The 16,122-nt window shown below is 32.5% G+C and overlaps 1 protein-coding gene across 29 annotated transcripts in view; it reads right to left on the bottom strand.

Annotated features, from left to right (window-relative positions):
- Window positions 1–2,248: 2,248 nt before the first annotated feature.
- LOC120782428 (glutamate-gated chloride channel) overlaps window positions 2,249–16,122 on the bottom strand; it is an 80,559-nt gene continuing 66,685 nt past the window's right edge. For 10 of the 29 annotated variants that reach the window (XM_040114681.1, XM_040114686.1, XM_040114688.1 and 7 more), the window contains 6 exons: window positions 13,157–13,309; window positions 12,509–12,688; window positions 7,880–7,998; window positions 3,641–3,765; window positions 3,130–3,246; window positions 2,249–2,909 (listed from right to left, as the gene is read on the bottom strand). In XM_040114681.1, coding sequence (XP_039970615.1) covers window positions 2,900–2,909; window positions 3,130–3,246; window positions 3,641–3,765; window positions 7,880–7,998; window positions 12,509–12,688; window positions 13,157–13,309 — 704 coding nt within the window. In that variant the 3' untranslated portion in view covers window positions 2,249–2,899. Of the gene's footprint in view, window positions 2,910–3,125; window positions 3,247–3,640; window positions 3,766–7,879; window positions 7,999–12,508; window positions 12,689–13,156; window positions 13,310–16,122 lie in introns of those variants that run through there. The other 19 variants (XM_040114699.1, XM_040114700.1, XM_040114698.1 and 16 more) reach the window with 12 other exon arrangements.

Raw genomic sequence — 16,122 nt, 5'->3', positions numbered from 1 at the left:
TTAATTAAGAAATTATTTAGTAAAATATTAACATCTAAAATGGATTACAATTCATACAATAAAAAAATGATGTGTAGCTTGAAAGTAAAACCAAAATTTATTTAAAAAATCATAATTTAACTAGAATACGAGTAATTGAAATCAATTTAAATAAGTGCGATGGCGAAAAATATTTCAAATTGAATATAGTAAAGCAATTTGGATTTTGTAGTTGTACCCACCAGTTAATTGCTAATTTTTTAAGCCTCGAAACAAAACGCATTCAACGAATTGGATTAAATTAAATAATTCAATTTTTGGATTTTACAAAAAACATTGACTTTTTATTTTACAAACAAATATTAACCTATGTAAGCTTTTATAAATACACAGTTTTTTTTGCTTAATTTACACGCTTAGCAACACACTTAAGATAATTGTCAAATATAAAGTTAATGCAACAATTTTCCAATGACATTTTTTTTGTTTTAATTCCATATGATAACAAATCATTGCAAACATATTTACAAACATAATTTACGATCTGGCCGCTAATAGCTTTGATTGAAAAGTTTATGTTAGTTGAAAAATGCGAAAGCTCGAATGAGACTACATGAAACTTATAGTAGATTAACAAAAATTTATGTTCCGATGTTTTTATAAAAAAAAAAAACAAAAAAAAATTTTAAAATTTTGTGCAAATATTTGTTTAGAAAATGTATAGCAGTGGCAATAACCGCATTTCAATTTAGGAACATTTCGAACAACTTGCTAATTTAGTCAATCAGCATTTTCCCAATTATGTGTTAGTCTATACAATGCACTAATTGACTAAATTCACGGACAGCGAAACAATTTAAAATGAAAGGAATAAAAAAATAATAAAAAAAGGAATTATCATGACCTATATTCGAACTCTCATTTTTCAGCTAGAGTTTCAAGGGCGTCGGCAACTAAAGTAAATTTTTGTGAGAGATTCTCTAATACATTTTCGGCAGTGAATGGAAGCGTTAAAGACGGCGTCTAAAATACATTTTCGATAGAAAACTTTCGCAAAGATCTACTACTTTTTCGCCATACTATAGCTGTTCAAAAAGGAAGCGTAAGACTGTCAAACTTTAGTTTTAATTTCTACTCTGCAACGTAATTGATATTAATTTATAAGATTTACAATAATGGTGTACACTATTAATCTGAAAATGTTGGAGTTTCAGACATGATTTTTCTAAATTTTTTTCAGTAATTTTTCATAAAACAATGAGACGAGTGAACAGTCTTAATAAATGGCCTTTATGAAAATGCAATGCAAGAAATTTAAGTACAATCTGTAAAAAACTTTCTTCAAGCAAATCTTTTAGAAAAGTCGTAATTATTTGATCATTTCGGGCAAAAATACTACAATCAAGTAAAAATGAAAACTAAAATAATGAAAAAATCGCTGTGCCCTGATTGCACGTCATTAATTGAACGGAATTCCTGTGAGGCATCAAGATAAGATGTACTATACATATAAGATTTCCTATTTTTGACATCATGACGATAGAGCTCATGGTTTCAGAGATAGAATGTACAGGAAAAACTCGCATCGAAATATTTTGTGTACGTTCTCAAAAAATTTCTAAAAAACCATAAATCGGAAAATTACGAAGACTTAATAAATGTACTTATAATAATTTATAAAGTTTTGGGAAGCTTTAAGCCTTTTCTTTAAAAATGCATATTAATTAATTGACTTATGATGTCTTATAAATCTTTGGAAAGCTTCAAGCTTTTGCTTTAAAAATGCATATACGGGACTCTGTCTCTTTTTTACCGGCAAATTTCGGTGCGTTGAGTGTTGAACAAGGCGAGAGCTACCTTCATCAGACATTTTCTTGATGGAAAAGCGCTTTCAAGGCAAATGGAATGCAGGAATGCTCGCAGATTATTGCTGAAGACTTAAAAACGACATTCCAAAAGCCAAATATTCACGAAAATCATGATTTTTTTTCTATATTAAGCAATAATTTCGTTAAATGTAGCTGATGTTTGTGCTTTTTAAGTATTTATATGTTTTCAAGTCAGAAGAAAACCTTTCGAACCAGTTTTTTTTCCTTAACATGTTACTGTTTAGTGACTCTAGTAGTACATTACAAATTTTATATGAGTTTTCATGTGACAAAAAAAGATTAAAATTTGGTTACAAAGTGTAAACAATTTAAAGAAATTTTTTTTTTGAAATCGATTGCGGAAATCTGTTATCTTTTTTCATTTTCTTATACAGCTGGTAATGTGTTTACCAGTTGAGCATGGCTATTTATAGTGTTTGACTAATTGCTTGCACAATATTTGGCATTTCAGACAGTCGCTTAATTAAGTCAATTAGCGGATTGTATAGACTATCATTTTGAGGGTAAAATGTTTCATTGACTCGATTAAGCGGTACTCTGAAACATATCTAAAGTTTAATTCTAACTAACAAACAGCGGATTAACCAAAATAAATGTTATTACAAGAAACTTAAATTAAATGATTAAATTTACGACTGTTTATGTGAATTAGATGACATGACATACATGAATTTCCTAATTGTTAACCTGCTTAGCTTACTTACGAGCATAAATTGCCTATTTCAATCATTTTAGCTATTTTTTTTAAATTAATTTTAGTTTTTATAATTAAAATAAATAATTATTTTTATTGAGCTATATTTTTGCCACTCTCGCTGTCACCGTTAACTGCCGTTCTTTCACGATGTACGTATGTATAATATGTATGCATGCATGGCACTTATTTTTCTTTAAATTTTCGCGCGTAATGCTTTTTGTTTTTGTTTTCGTTTTTTGATTTTACGATTTTTCGATTCTACATAGCTTCTTATGCCTAGTTTTCTGCACTGCTGTATTTTCATAGATATGAACATCACACAAACGGATCACCTTTAGAAGGTCCTTTAAAATTTCCAATGAACATAGTATGTGGAAGAAGCCAAACCAATGCAAAGCAAATCAAACGAAGCCAAATGATAATGGAAATAAAGTAAATAATAAAAATAAAAGCAAAAAAGGAGAAATAAAGAAAATATATAGATTAGCGTTATTGACTTTTCTAACAGTTTTTTTTATATATATGTAATTCAAAATTTCAGTTAATTAAGATTTAGGCATTTACTCATCCTCCTCTTCCCTGAAGAGATATGTGCTCCAGTAGACCAAATTGAATAACGCAAAGACCAGCGGAAACGTTATTCGTGATATAACATCGATTCTCTTCGATCTAGAACATTGTCTGTGGTGAGTGAATTTCGCAGCAGGCATATTTAAAATATATATACGCAAAGGAATTGATTAGTTGATAAATCGCAGTAAAAGTTTGTGTGAGTTTTTTGTATACATAAATATTATGCAAATTTAAAAGCAAAAATTTAAGTAAAAGGAAATTGTGAAAGCTCAAAGCACTCTTAAAAAGCACAAACAGCAAATTTAATTTGTAACAAAATTAAAAAATAACAGTAAACGCTTGCATACATACTTTTTCTTAGCGCATATTTGCAAAGCAACTCAACTTGACTCAAAAACGGCAAAACTCAACTGCAATTACAACTCAACTCAAAACAAATCAAGTCCAAAGTAAACAAAATACTTGCAAAAGCATTCTTAGCAAGTGATCTCTAATTGCTTACCTTGTAGGAAACTTTGATAGCCAGGTCTTACAGCAGTTTGGACGTTTGGGCGGCTGCATATGCACCTCGCATTGGCGCAACTTCTCCAGGGCCATCGGATCGCCGGGGTGACGCACCAGTGGCTTCTAAATTTGCATTTTTTCGTGTTGGCGCACATTTTTCAATTTCATGAAGAATGCCCACGCACCATTTGTTGTTGTTATCGTTGTTTGGTTGTTGTTGGTTTTGAACGATGATAGAGGAAGGTTTTTTGATATTGATTGTTTTTTTTTTTGTTTTGATTGATAGTTTGAGTTATGCATAATGTTTAAAAACGTTTTGAAATCATTTGGTTTTTTTTGGTTTAATTTAATTTCGTTTAATTTTTTTGTTTGTTAATTTAGTTTGGTTGGTGGTGAAGAATTGAGGTTGTTGATGTCAATCGGAATGACAAAATGAAAAAGGTTTCGAAATAAAGAATAATTGAAATGTTAATATTGTTATAGTAATGAATTTTGCACTGCCAATTTTAATTAATTTTTTGTATAAAACTTAATAGTTAATAATTAAAAGTAAACATAAAAATAATTAGTGCTTAAATACTAATTATAAACAGTAGTTATTAAACGGGTTTTAAGCAAAAGTTATGTGTTAGTTTCGAAATTTTTAGTCAAAATAACGGTAATTAAGGAATTATTGAATTGGTAAGAAATATGTAGAATTAGCTTCCTCTTACTTAGGTAGTTGAATTTAGGGCGTTAAGGACCTAAACATCAGCTAGCTAGAATGTGCACTGTAAATATCTAAAATTAGGCAAAAGCTGTCTTCGATTCGCCATTGCTCTGCTCGCTGCTGCTCTCTTGTCAAAAAAAATTTACATATAAGAGCAACAACAACGTGGTCGCGTTGAATTCATGCAAGAGAGTATGCGATTACCTTACTAAAGGGCTGAATTCGCAAAAGAGAGAGAATGCGTATCCTCATTAAAGAGTTGAATTCGCAAAAGAGAGAGTATGCGTTTACCTCATTAATGGGTTGAATTCGCAAAAGAGAGAGTATGCGTATAACTCATTAAAGTGCTAAGCAGCTATCTTCAATGGTACCCAGTTTTATTTCGCATACATTAGATCAGTTTGACTATTGTGAATGATTCAAGTGACGTATTAAAATACAAATTTCTTAGTTTTCTTTTTACATATTTTTGAAACCTAAAATTATAGTAATTTAAAAAAAAACAAAAATAAAGCGGAACTGCATCGTTTTTTAACGAACAAAATTTTTTTTTCCACTAAGAAGGCATCACAACAATACTGCGCATGCGTTAGAAGACATGTTAGCGCAGGGCTATACTACAAGTGCTGCACGTTTGTTGGAGCATCTGGAATATTTTGTTCGATTCGCTGCAGACTAACGCTTGGCGAATCGAAGACTGCTAATTTCTACTAGCTAAAAACTTCAAACACAAATGCCTCAACTCGATATAAAGGATATAACGCAAAATTGAAGAATTTATCTTTAAAAGTGGCGCTCATATAGAGGAGAATACCATAATCCTATACATTTTAGCTAGACTTTTAACAATGATACTTTTTTTGATAATACTACGTATTTAAGACAAATCTTGTAATGAAGGCTAATCATATCTTTATTTAAGTTAGACCCAGTGGTTGTATCGTTATTTCCCTGAAAATTCGGAATCAAAATCCGCTCATGGTATGCTTCCCGATATGAATATTTCAATTTCGGGAGCAATATATAGTCAACGGATTTATGCTTGTTAAAAAATATCTTTTTCTAGAGTGCCTTGGCTTCATTTCGTTTGCAAACTTTACAAATTTGCTACATAAAAAAAATTAGATTTTTGGGCTGTTTACCCGAAAACTTTACTAAATTTATTAATTCCATAATAAGATATGGTATGTTGAGAGGCTCACGTATGTCTCCAATGCTAACATGATGGTTTGCGAATGAGATCTCATGTTTTTTCGAAGTTAACGTCATTAACAGTAGAAATTCGTCAACTGTCTCATGCGAGGAGCATTTTACCCTCTTACTATATATACGGCTCTAAACACTCACTTATGTACTATACATTATAGAATTACAATTTAACTTCCATAACTCGAACTTCTACAACTCGGAGTTTCACATATCTCGAACTCTAGAATTAGCAATAAAAGTCAAATTTCATGAAAATTTTCCTCTATAACTCGAAGACACTCTAACTCGAAGCCTTTTTTATGAATTACGCTGATTCGAGTTAGGTTATAGCCTTGACAGACGGCAGCATTAATCCGGATTAACTGCGCACTTAATCAGATCCAAATTTGTAGGTGACAGACGGCAGCTATGCGAGTTTGAAACTCTCATAAACAGCTCATTGTCCTTTTTATAATATTTTCAATGAAAATTGATAGAAGATAAACATTACGGTTGTTAGCCGACCAATTTTTACCAAACCATTTTTTATTACACCCATTTTTTATTCAACACATTGTTTTTAAAACTTCATCATAACATAGAAGTTTTATTGATATTATATTGAGAATTTGATAAACAGCTGTCAGGGTTGCTTGTATTTCATTCACAATAGATAAAAATTGGCCATTTTTAACAATGTTGTCAACGAAAATCTCACAAACTCCCTAAAATTTTGAGAGTTATTTTTGGATTCAGCAACGGAGTTAGCTGTGGTAACTCCTGAATTAATCCCGAAAAATGCAATTAATCTGGTTTAACGCTGCCGTCTGTCAATGCTATTAGTTCAATTCGTATATACACTTTTTCGAAGTAAAGGGTGTGTTTTTAGACATCTGGTTTTCAAATAGAAATAAAATGCATATAATTTAATCGTATGGCCCAGATTTAAGCTTTTTAATAAAAATAAAGGTTTTGTCAATATGTTTTAAAAAGATTTCAGGCTAGTGACCGCCGTGGCTAGTCGAAAGGAATAAATTCCATTTTAGACGACTTTTCGCAGAAAATATAGTAAGAATACGCCATCTATTACCTTGCAAAGCGTGAATCGCCTCAAGCTTATCTGCGTAGATAAGCGACTTCTTATAACCCCACAAAATGAGTGCAGCGGTGTGAAATCGCCATTATACGATCACCAAAAATGCCCTTCAATAAATTGATTATTGATCGTTGATTGTATGGGAGTTGGAATCAAAAGTCGTCGACATCGACATCCTTCAACTCAGACAAGGAAAAGTCAATAATCATGACTTTATAGCGTTCCATTATTCGCTGGAGCATTTTTGCAAAAATATGAGCCGCTTCATTCCATCTGCACATAGAACTCACCAAACTGAGACTTTTTGAGGATTTAACGGCATCTCAACACATAAAATTTGATTTTCCCTCTCAACCAAAAGTGAACTTCGTCACTGAACTAAATTTTTTCTAGAAAATCGGTAACGATGGCCCTCTCGTTTCGGCCTCATTCACAGAAAGTGCAACGCATTCGGTGTTCGTTCGGCGTCAATTCTTGCACGAGTTGGATTTGGTAAGGCCGCAAACTAAGATCCCACTACGAATTTTTTTTATAAAGTGGATGGGCTCAGTTGCTATTGTTGCGTGCGTTGGCGAATGAACTCATTCGGGTCTTCATCGATACTCTGTATGGCGTCTCTGAGCATGCGAAAAATTCATTTGTGTAAACATGATACGACTTCCAACCATGGTTGTTCGAATTAACGACCCTGCTGGACGATTATGTGCAACGAATATTGGACGCAGCGCCCACTAACTGAACCACTAGTCTGTAAGTCTCTTCATTTATCAGAAGTAATATGAAACGGCAAGCGCAACTGAATATAAATCAAGTAACAGTTGTCAAAAATACCAACTCTGAAAAAAGTATTGCCTCATTGAAAACCACATGTCTAAAAAAAATCACGTGACCTATTTCTAAGAAGGAAGTAAGGATCTAGAAAACAGTGTCCACCGATATTCTTTATGCCCACAATTTAAACATAACCGACCATATCTTTTCTAAAGTAACTGGTTGCTTCCCTGAGGTTGCCACTCGAACTCAATTTATGTCTAACTAAAATGACTTCAAAATTATAAAGTTTTGTGCGGCATATTTCCTAACAAGAAACGAGTTAGGGACAGCTGAGTTTTTTTAAAGCTAGGTGAAGTCAATGCAGTATAGCAATAAATATACCGTTAACACTAAAAATTATAAATTATCAAAATAATGTTAAGGATATACTAGTAAATATGCATGTAAGAGAATAAGCTTTTGACAAATACCATTGCGAATGTTGCATTACTGTCAGTGTCGAGCAGATCTGAAGCAGCGTCTAAGCTGGCCTGCTCCAAATCGCGACGTTTCTTTTTCAAATTCTCCTTATGTATGTCTGCGGCCCGATCCGTATATAATTATGTTGCATGGGATAAAAAATGTTGGACAAGAATTTATTTGTTCCACACAAGATTTGTGCGCGCATATGTGTGCGTGTGTTTGTGTGCCAATGTGGTAGATGGTATTTACATGCATGCAACATTTGTAGTGTTGTTATTGTTGTTGTTATTTTTGCGATTACACAAATTTACGGAAAATGCAACAGATACGAATAGACACAGCAATAAGTGATGTTTTTTGTTGTAATTTATACGCAATATCGTAGAAAATGAGAAAGTTAGGAGGGAGTCAGGGGTGGAGGGTGAGCACGTGGGGGACAAAAATTAAAACAGAAAACCACAAATGTGCATGCGCAATATTTTTCAGCAACGAAGGCATAAGAAACCAAGAGACACAGATAATTGCACATTTAGCGTAGTAAGTACACAGCGTTACCAGATGCAATTAAAAAGAAAATTTTAAATAAAAAATGCATAGCAATTTGTGGGTCAAATTTCAAACGAATTGAATTTGAGTATTGAAATAAGTTAAACAAATTTAATTAAAATAATAAAAAAAATATTTTATTAAAATAATTTATTAAAAATAATTAAATAAAAATATAAATAATTTTATTAAAATAATTTATTAAAAGTAATTAAATAAAAATAAAAATTATTTTATTAAAATAATTTATTAAAAATAATTAAATTAAAATTATATTTAATTATATGTACGAAATTATGATTGCACCAGCGTATGTATGTATATGGCATGAAAAAGAAGAAAAAATATATTTTATGTAACAAAACATTGTAAAAGTTGTAAATGTAATCAATAATTACAAAAGACAGTAATCAAACAAATTATGCGTGTGTTAAATGTAATTATATGGTAATGATTATTTTTTATAGAAATGACAAATATTTTCAAAATACATTTTACGTTCATTTATTTTACATATTTTTATCAGTTTATTGTGTTAGTTAGTATTTGCAGTTTTTGTTGGTGCGAAAAGGTTGGATGAAATAAGAAAATAGAATACTTGTATTAGTAGAGTATCCTCAGCGTTGGCTCAGTAGTCAACAGTAATTATTAATTTGTTAATTACATGAAATTTCAATTATGTGAGCTCTGCTATGTTTAGTAGTATTTGTGAGAAACCAATTATTTTGTGACAAATTTAAACTTTTTTTTGAATAAAATTTTTATTTATTGAATTACATGAAGCTTATCCAAACAAAATATAAATTTATAACCAATTATAAATACATAACATTAAAAAAACTGTATAAACAGCAAAAAGCAATTAATTTCGTTGTACCGAAGCTATAATACCCTTCACAAAAAAGTTTACATACAAGAAATTGAATTTGATCGTTCAGTTTGTATGGCAGCTATATGCTGTAGTGATCCGATCAGCACAATGTCTTCGGAGATTTCACTATTATCTTAGATGATAGCCCATACCAAATTTTCAGAAGATATCTCATCAAATGAAAAAGTTTTCCATAGAAGCAATTGCTTTCGATCAATCAGTTTGTGTGGCAGCTATACGCTATAGTGACCCGATCTGAACAATTTTTTTCGGAGATTACATTATTGACTTACACAATAATCCATACCAAATTTCTAGATTATCTCAACAAATAAAAAAGATTTTCTAACAAAAATAATATTTGGTTCGTTCAGTTTGTAAGAGGTCAGTTTAAAAGTCCCCGACGTGACACTTAGATGACGTTTAAATCCATGATTTTTAGTTGGCCTTAACCTTCAAAAGGCGAAATTTGACAGCTTGTGGATCTTTAGCTTGTAAATTATATCGTTTTGAGTGAAAGAGTTTTTGTAATTGTGAAAAAAAAGGACAAAAAGGAATTTCGCATGTTGATAAAATATTTCTTTTGAAGGGAAAAAATAGAGTTGAAGCAAAAACTTTTCTTGATGACGAGTTTCCGGACACTACCCCAGAAAATCAGCCAACAGGGTTTGGGATGCTAAGCTTAGAAATAATGAAATAAGCGTCGAAGACGGTGAACGCAGCGAATGCCCAAAAGACGTTGTTATCGATGAAAACATCCATAACGTTCACAAAATAATTTTGGACGGCCGTAAATTGAAGTTGTTTGGGATAGCAGACAGTCTAAAGATATCAACTGAATGTCTACGTCATATCATTCACGAATATTTGGATATGAGAAAGCTCTGTGCAAAGTGGGTACCGCGCGAGCTCACTTTTGAGCGAAAACAACAATGTGTTGATGATTCAGAGCCGTGTTTCGAGATGTTCAAGCGTAATAAACCCGAGTTTTTGCATCGATATGTGAATATGGTTGAAGCATCGCTCGAACATTTTACTACGAAATTCAATCGACAGTCATATGAGTGGACTGCACACGCTGAACCCTCTCTAAAGCGCGGAAAGACACGAGAGTCGAGTTAGAGAGTTAGATGCGTATGAATAATTTTTGATTGACTACCTTAAAAACGAAAGCACGATCAACAGCGACTATTACATAGCGTTACTGGACCGTTCGAAGGATGAAACCGCTGAAAAATGTACACAACTTTTGAAGAAAACATAGTGTGTCACAAGTCAGTGAAAACAATGACGAGAATCCTTGAATTGTGCTTGGAAATGCTGCCGCAACCAGCGTATTCTCCAGAACTGGCCCCCAGCAACTATTTTCTGTTCTCAGATCTTAAAATTATGCACACTGACAAGAAATAGTTGTCGAATGAAGAGGTGATCGCCGAAATTGAGCCCCATTAGGAAGTAAAGGACATATCGTACTACAAAAATGGTATAAAAAAGTTGGAGAGTCGCTATAATCAGTGTATCACACTTGCAGGGAACTACAAGTATGTTGAATAAAAAAAACGGTTTTTGTGAAAAAAATGTTTTATTTTGGTAGTGCGGGGACTTTTCAATTGACCTGTTATGACAGCTATATCTTAAAGTAGTTCGATCTGAACAAATTGGTAGGAGATTATTGCATTACCTTGAAAAATAATTTCCGCAAAATTTCGGTAACATATCTGGTCAAATTAAAATGTTCTTCTTAGACATGAAGAATTATTCTATATATACTATAGTAATCCAAAATCAGCGGTTGCGACAAGCAACTTTTGGAAAGAAAAAGATTCGTAAACATTTTCAGATCGATAACTCACAGCTAAGAAACTAGTTCGCTTATATACGGACAGATAGACAGACTGAGATACATACAAAGATGGTTACAGCGGCTCAGCTGATCTCGGTGACATGCGTTATATTTTATAGCGTCTCCGACGCTTCCTTCTGTGCGTTAGAAACCTTGTAGCATACTTAATATGCCCCGTTGAGGGTATAAAATTGAATGAATATAATAAAAAAGTAATAATAAAAACTGAATAAAACTAAACTTTTTCAGCTTAACTTACATAAATTGGCTATGCTGCAGCTCAAATGTAATTCAATAAGTAATTTACTCGTTAAGCATGCAAATTTAATTAATTTCAGTTTCAGTTTTTAAGGCTCGCTTTCTGACTTGTCACATTTCGTGTGTAAATAAGTTGTTTACTTTAACGAAAACTAATTCAAAATGTATTAAAAAAATTTTTCTACTACATACATACATATGTATGTATGTACATATCGTCACCTAAAATGCAAATAACGTAACAGCGCTTTCAAAAGTTGGCGAAAGAAAAACTATGTAATAGAAACCACACATATTGAAATAAAATTTGAGTTTTGGTTATAAACTGGTTATATATTGGTTATATAGAGGTTATGTAGTGGTTATATATAGGTTATAAAATGGTTATATAGTGGAAACCACTCATATTGGCACAAAATTTGAGTATCGGTTATAAAATGGTTATATATCGGTTATATATGGGTTATATATGGGTTATATCTGACAATTTGAGTATCGGTTATAAAATGGTAATATATAGGTTATATATGGGTTATATATGGGTTATATCTGACAGCGGGAGCTTAAAATGTTATGCTGCCTATACTAAATATGGTGTAGTAAAATGTAAGCAATATAAAATTTCGATTTTTTTGAAGCCATGTAGTTTTGCATTTTAGATGACGATATATAATTTACAACTGCAGTACATATACATATGTATGTACATATGCATATATGTAGTTATGCTCGAACCATTTCGAATTTACTTATTGTTTTTGCCTACATATTGTTGTAGCGCTTCATTTTTTTTTACAAAATCAACATTGGCAAGCATCTGTTGTGTTGTTATTGGTTTTGTTATTCATATTTTGCATAAATAATATTGTTTACTGTTATTTTATCACATCTGTTAGTAAGCTAGTTGTTTGGTTACATTCGCACTCATTTTGTGTTTTTTGTTGTTTTATACATATTATATTATTATTATAATTTTTTTCGTGTAGCAGTGTAGTTGTGTTGTATTTACAGTTACACACACACACACAGACATTCCAAATATGTGAAGAAAAAATAAACAAAATACACCATCAATTAATACAAATACATTGAATAAGAAGCATATAAAATCTCAATTACTAGCTTTATTCAAACCTGAACGGGAGGCATAGTTCACCAGCGCAAATTCGAGCAGTGCGCCAAAGACGAAGGTCAAACAGACGCCGGTCCAAACGTCGATCGCCTTCGTGTAGGAGACAGGCGGCAGTGAGGCATTTATGCCAGACGTTTGCGTGGCCATGGTGAGCAGCGTGGTCACACCTGTAATACATCAATCGAATCATGTCACGAAGCGCTAACGGTGCAGCCAAGATCATTCCTTGCTAACACACACACACACATACAAAATATTATAGCTAAGTAACTAAGTAATTACGGCAGTTAGAACTTAATTGAAATATTTGTTTTTTTTTTTCTCAAAAATGAGCAGGTTCTCTATGAAAATGAAAAATAACACGTAACAAATGTTCTTTTTTCGATTTTTTGGTTTACAACTTTAATCGTTGGTAGTATTCTGTAAGGAGTACTCGAGCCATGAATGCCATAACAAATTGCTACTTTTATAAAAATTATATATTTAAATGACTATGTATTTAATAAAGTTGTGTGTTATTGAAAAGAAAACTCCTTTGTTTGCAAGTTTTCGTTTTTTTTTTTTTGCTTTAACTTGACTGTGCTTTGTGTTGCTTTACTTAGTTTTTGGTCTTTTTTTGCTTTGTTTCGACTTACCCAATGACACACGTGCTGGTACGGCGCCTTGATCAAGCCAGAATGACACCCATGAGACAATGACCAACATACAGCATGGGATATAAATTTGGATTAAGTAATATGAGAATTCTCGCTTGAATAGTAGATCGACTTTGAGGCAACTGTATTCACCTATGAGTATACAAGGTATCGTACATAAAAGTCAAAACCGAAAACATTTCGTTGGGGCGCTCACACAAAACATAAAACAGTTATGAAATATACACATATACAAATGAAAACATCAAAAACGAAATCATCAAAAACAAAAACATCAAAAAATGACAAAAAACAAAAAAATAATCTCATAATTGACTAATTAAATTAGTGAATTTTGAATAAAAAAAGATTAGTAATATTTTAGTAGAAAAAATGTACAAGTACACGTGGTTAAATGCAAATGTTGCAGTGCTTTTTCACATTTATTTCTTATAAGGAAGCATGAACACGAAAAATAGTTAGTTAACGTTATTTTTGCTTTAAAGCGCGTTCACACACGCAGACTTTTTAATTTTCCCTTAAGGGGTTACATGGGTTTATGGGTTTCGAAAAATCGATTTTTTTTTATTGTCTTATTCAATTCTACAACACCTCTAGATTATTGTTCTAAAATTTCCAGTTGATTCGAGTAATAGTTTCGGAGATACAGCCTTGAAAACTTGTGGGCTCGAGGCTAGCTAGGCTAAGTGCGCCGTTTTTAACGCGTTTTTCTGGAAACTGTGTGCTTGAAGTTGGTTGGCAAGATTTCTCGAGAACTACTCAACTGATCTTCGTGAAATTTTACACAGTTTCAATTATTTGAATAAAAATGTTGCGAAATTTTCACTGAAATTTTAATTTTTTTGTAAAATTTTCTGTCAAACACTCAATTCTCAGTTTTTCTCCTTCATTTAAGTCCAAGTTAAGGAATTATCCTCCCAACGCGGGCGCATCTTTTTTCCGAGGGGTCACTGGAAATGGGGTCGCATTGGCCGAGTTTAAAATATTTTTTTCCACATTTTTTAGATTTTCTTTGTTAATAGTGTATCTTTGTAACAATAAAAAATTCGTATAAAATATTTCATTTTTTTATGAAAAAATAAATTGTTGAAAAAGACTGGTTTTTACCTGAGGTAACCTATGTAATCTCTTAAAGCGCGTTCACACACGCAGACTTTTGTCACCCATATTCGTAGTTTAGAAGCGTGGGGTCTGAAAGAACAGACGAAACAGACACCGATTCGCTCAGGCAACGTGCTATGTGTGCTGTTAAACTATGTTCGCACGAGTACTCCTAAAGTAGGCGAAGCGGCGACGTGGGTAGAAGAAAAAGATAACGAATCGCTTGCGATCAGACAAAATGCTTTGTAAACCAGTTCATAACAGTTCGCTGCAAAACCATAAGGTATTGTTTTTCATTCTGAAGTTCTTTCCATGTTTGAAATTGCGCTCGGCTTTAAAGAATATTTACAATATGTTCGGAAATAAAATTATCCGACTTGAGTTTGGCAATTGGAGTAGCTCGTGTGGAAGAAATTTCGCGATAATGACGAACAGAAGTAGTCGCATGTAAACTCAGTCAAAAATTTTTGATTTTTTGTGCTGTACTACCTAACCTCTCTTTTGATAAATAGTTTACATACACTAGTAATGAATATTGTATCGTTTACTAAGTAATTTCGTTTGATGATAACAGCTGATCTTTTTGGATTTTCTTTGCAGGCAATGTCACACTTAACCGCTATATCCTTATAGCTGATGTTTGAAAAAAAATTCTTAAATATTTTGATATAGTTTTTGTTTGGTGGCCTATCGGCATATTTTGCTGTTTTATTATCGAAAGGTTAAAAATGCTGTTCAAGCAAGGTGAAAATCAAGTGATGTGTACGAAGAAAATGTATTGACCGAATGCCAATACAAAAATTGATATTTCGATCTTGTGTATGGAGCATGATCTGGAAGAACCCTTGAAACCGATATGGAAAAAATAAAGTCATAAGTCGATGCTAATGGTCGGATAACAATTCGAGAGAGCGCTCCAAGTTTAAGTTTGTCTAACGCGACCGTTCACAAGCACAAGCAACGTTCGGGATATAATTTTGAAGCAAGTCTTATGGGTTCCTCATGTTTTTATAAAACGAAAATTCCTTCGTCGCATTAACGACTGTGATTTTCGTATTAAACGTCAAAGAGGGTATCAGTTTTTGAGGCATATCGTTGAGGCGAGGAAAAGTGAATCGTTTAAAAGACTGTAAAGCGAAAGAGACCATAGTCTAAAAAGGGTGAACCAGCTCAAAGCACCTCGAAGTCTGATATTCACCAAAAAAAAGGTTGTCTTTTTGCTGGGATTCCAAATGGAACGTTTATTTTGAGCTTTTGTCCTAGAAAAATCTGAAGAGTTTTGTGATCAGTTGACAAATTGAATGATGCACTCAAAGATAAGAGACCTGAATGTATTAATGGAAAAGGTGTAGGGTTCCTCGAGGTAAATGCGAGACCTCATTCAAGTTTGAGTTCTCGCCAAAAGTTTTACTTATTTCGGTCTCTGCAAAATTTTTCGGCTGGGAGAAGCTTTCCTCTAATCAGTACCTCAAAACCATTTGGACTGTTTTTTTCCCTGCAAGGGTCAACAATTTTACGAGCGTGGCACCAATTTCTTGTCCGAAAGATGAAGAAGAAAATTAGTTATTTTACTTAGTGAATATAAAAATACTAAGTAAACGACCCAATACGAAAACGATGTTCGAAACATTTATAATTACAGTTGACTCTCCGCAGAATAGATTTAGTGTGTGGAGCACTGAATTTTCTTATTTTTCTTCTGTTTTTAATGGTACACCTAACTATAATGGAACAAATCATATTTTGATTACACTGAGATACAAAATTAGAATCACGATTGGCTACCAAGATCGTGTGATATTACACCGTTAGACTTTTTCTTGTAGGGATATGTAAAGTATAAA

This window comes from Bactrocera tryoni, chromosome 1, assembly GCF_016617805.1.
Source record: "Bactrocera tryoni isolate S06 chromosome 1, CSIRO_BtryS06_freeze2, whole genome shotgun sequence".
Classification (NCBI taxonomy): Eukaryota; Metazoa; Arthropoda; class Insecta; order Diptera; family Tephritidae; genus Bactrocera; species Bactrocera tryoni.
This window is presented reverse-complemented; position numbering and strand designations above follow the sequence as displayed.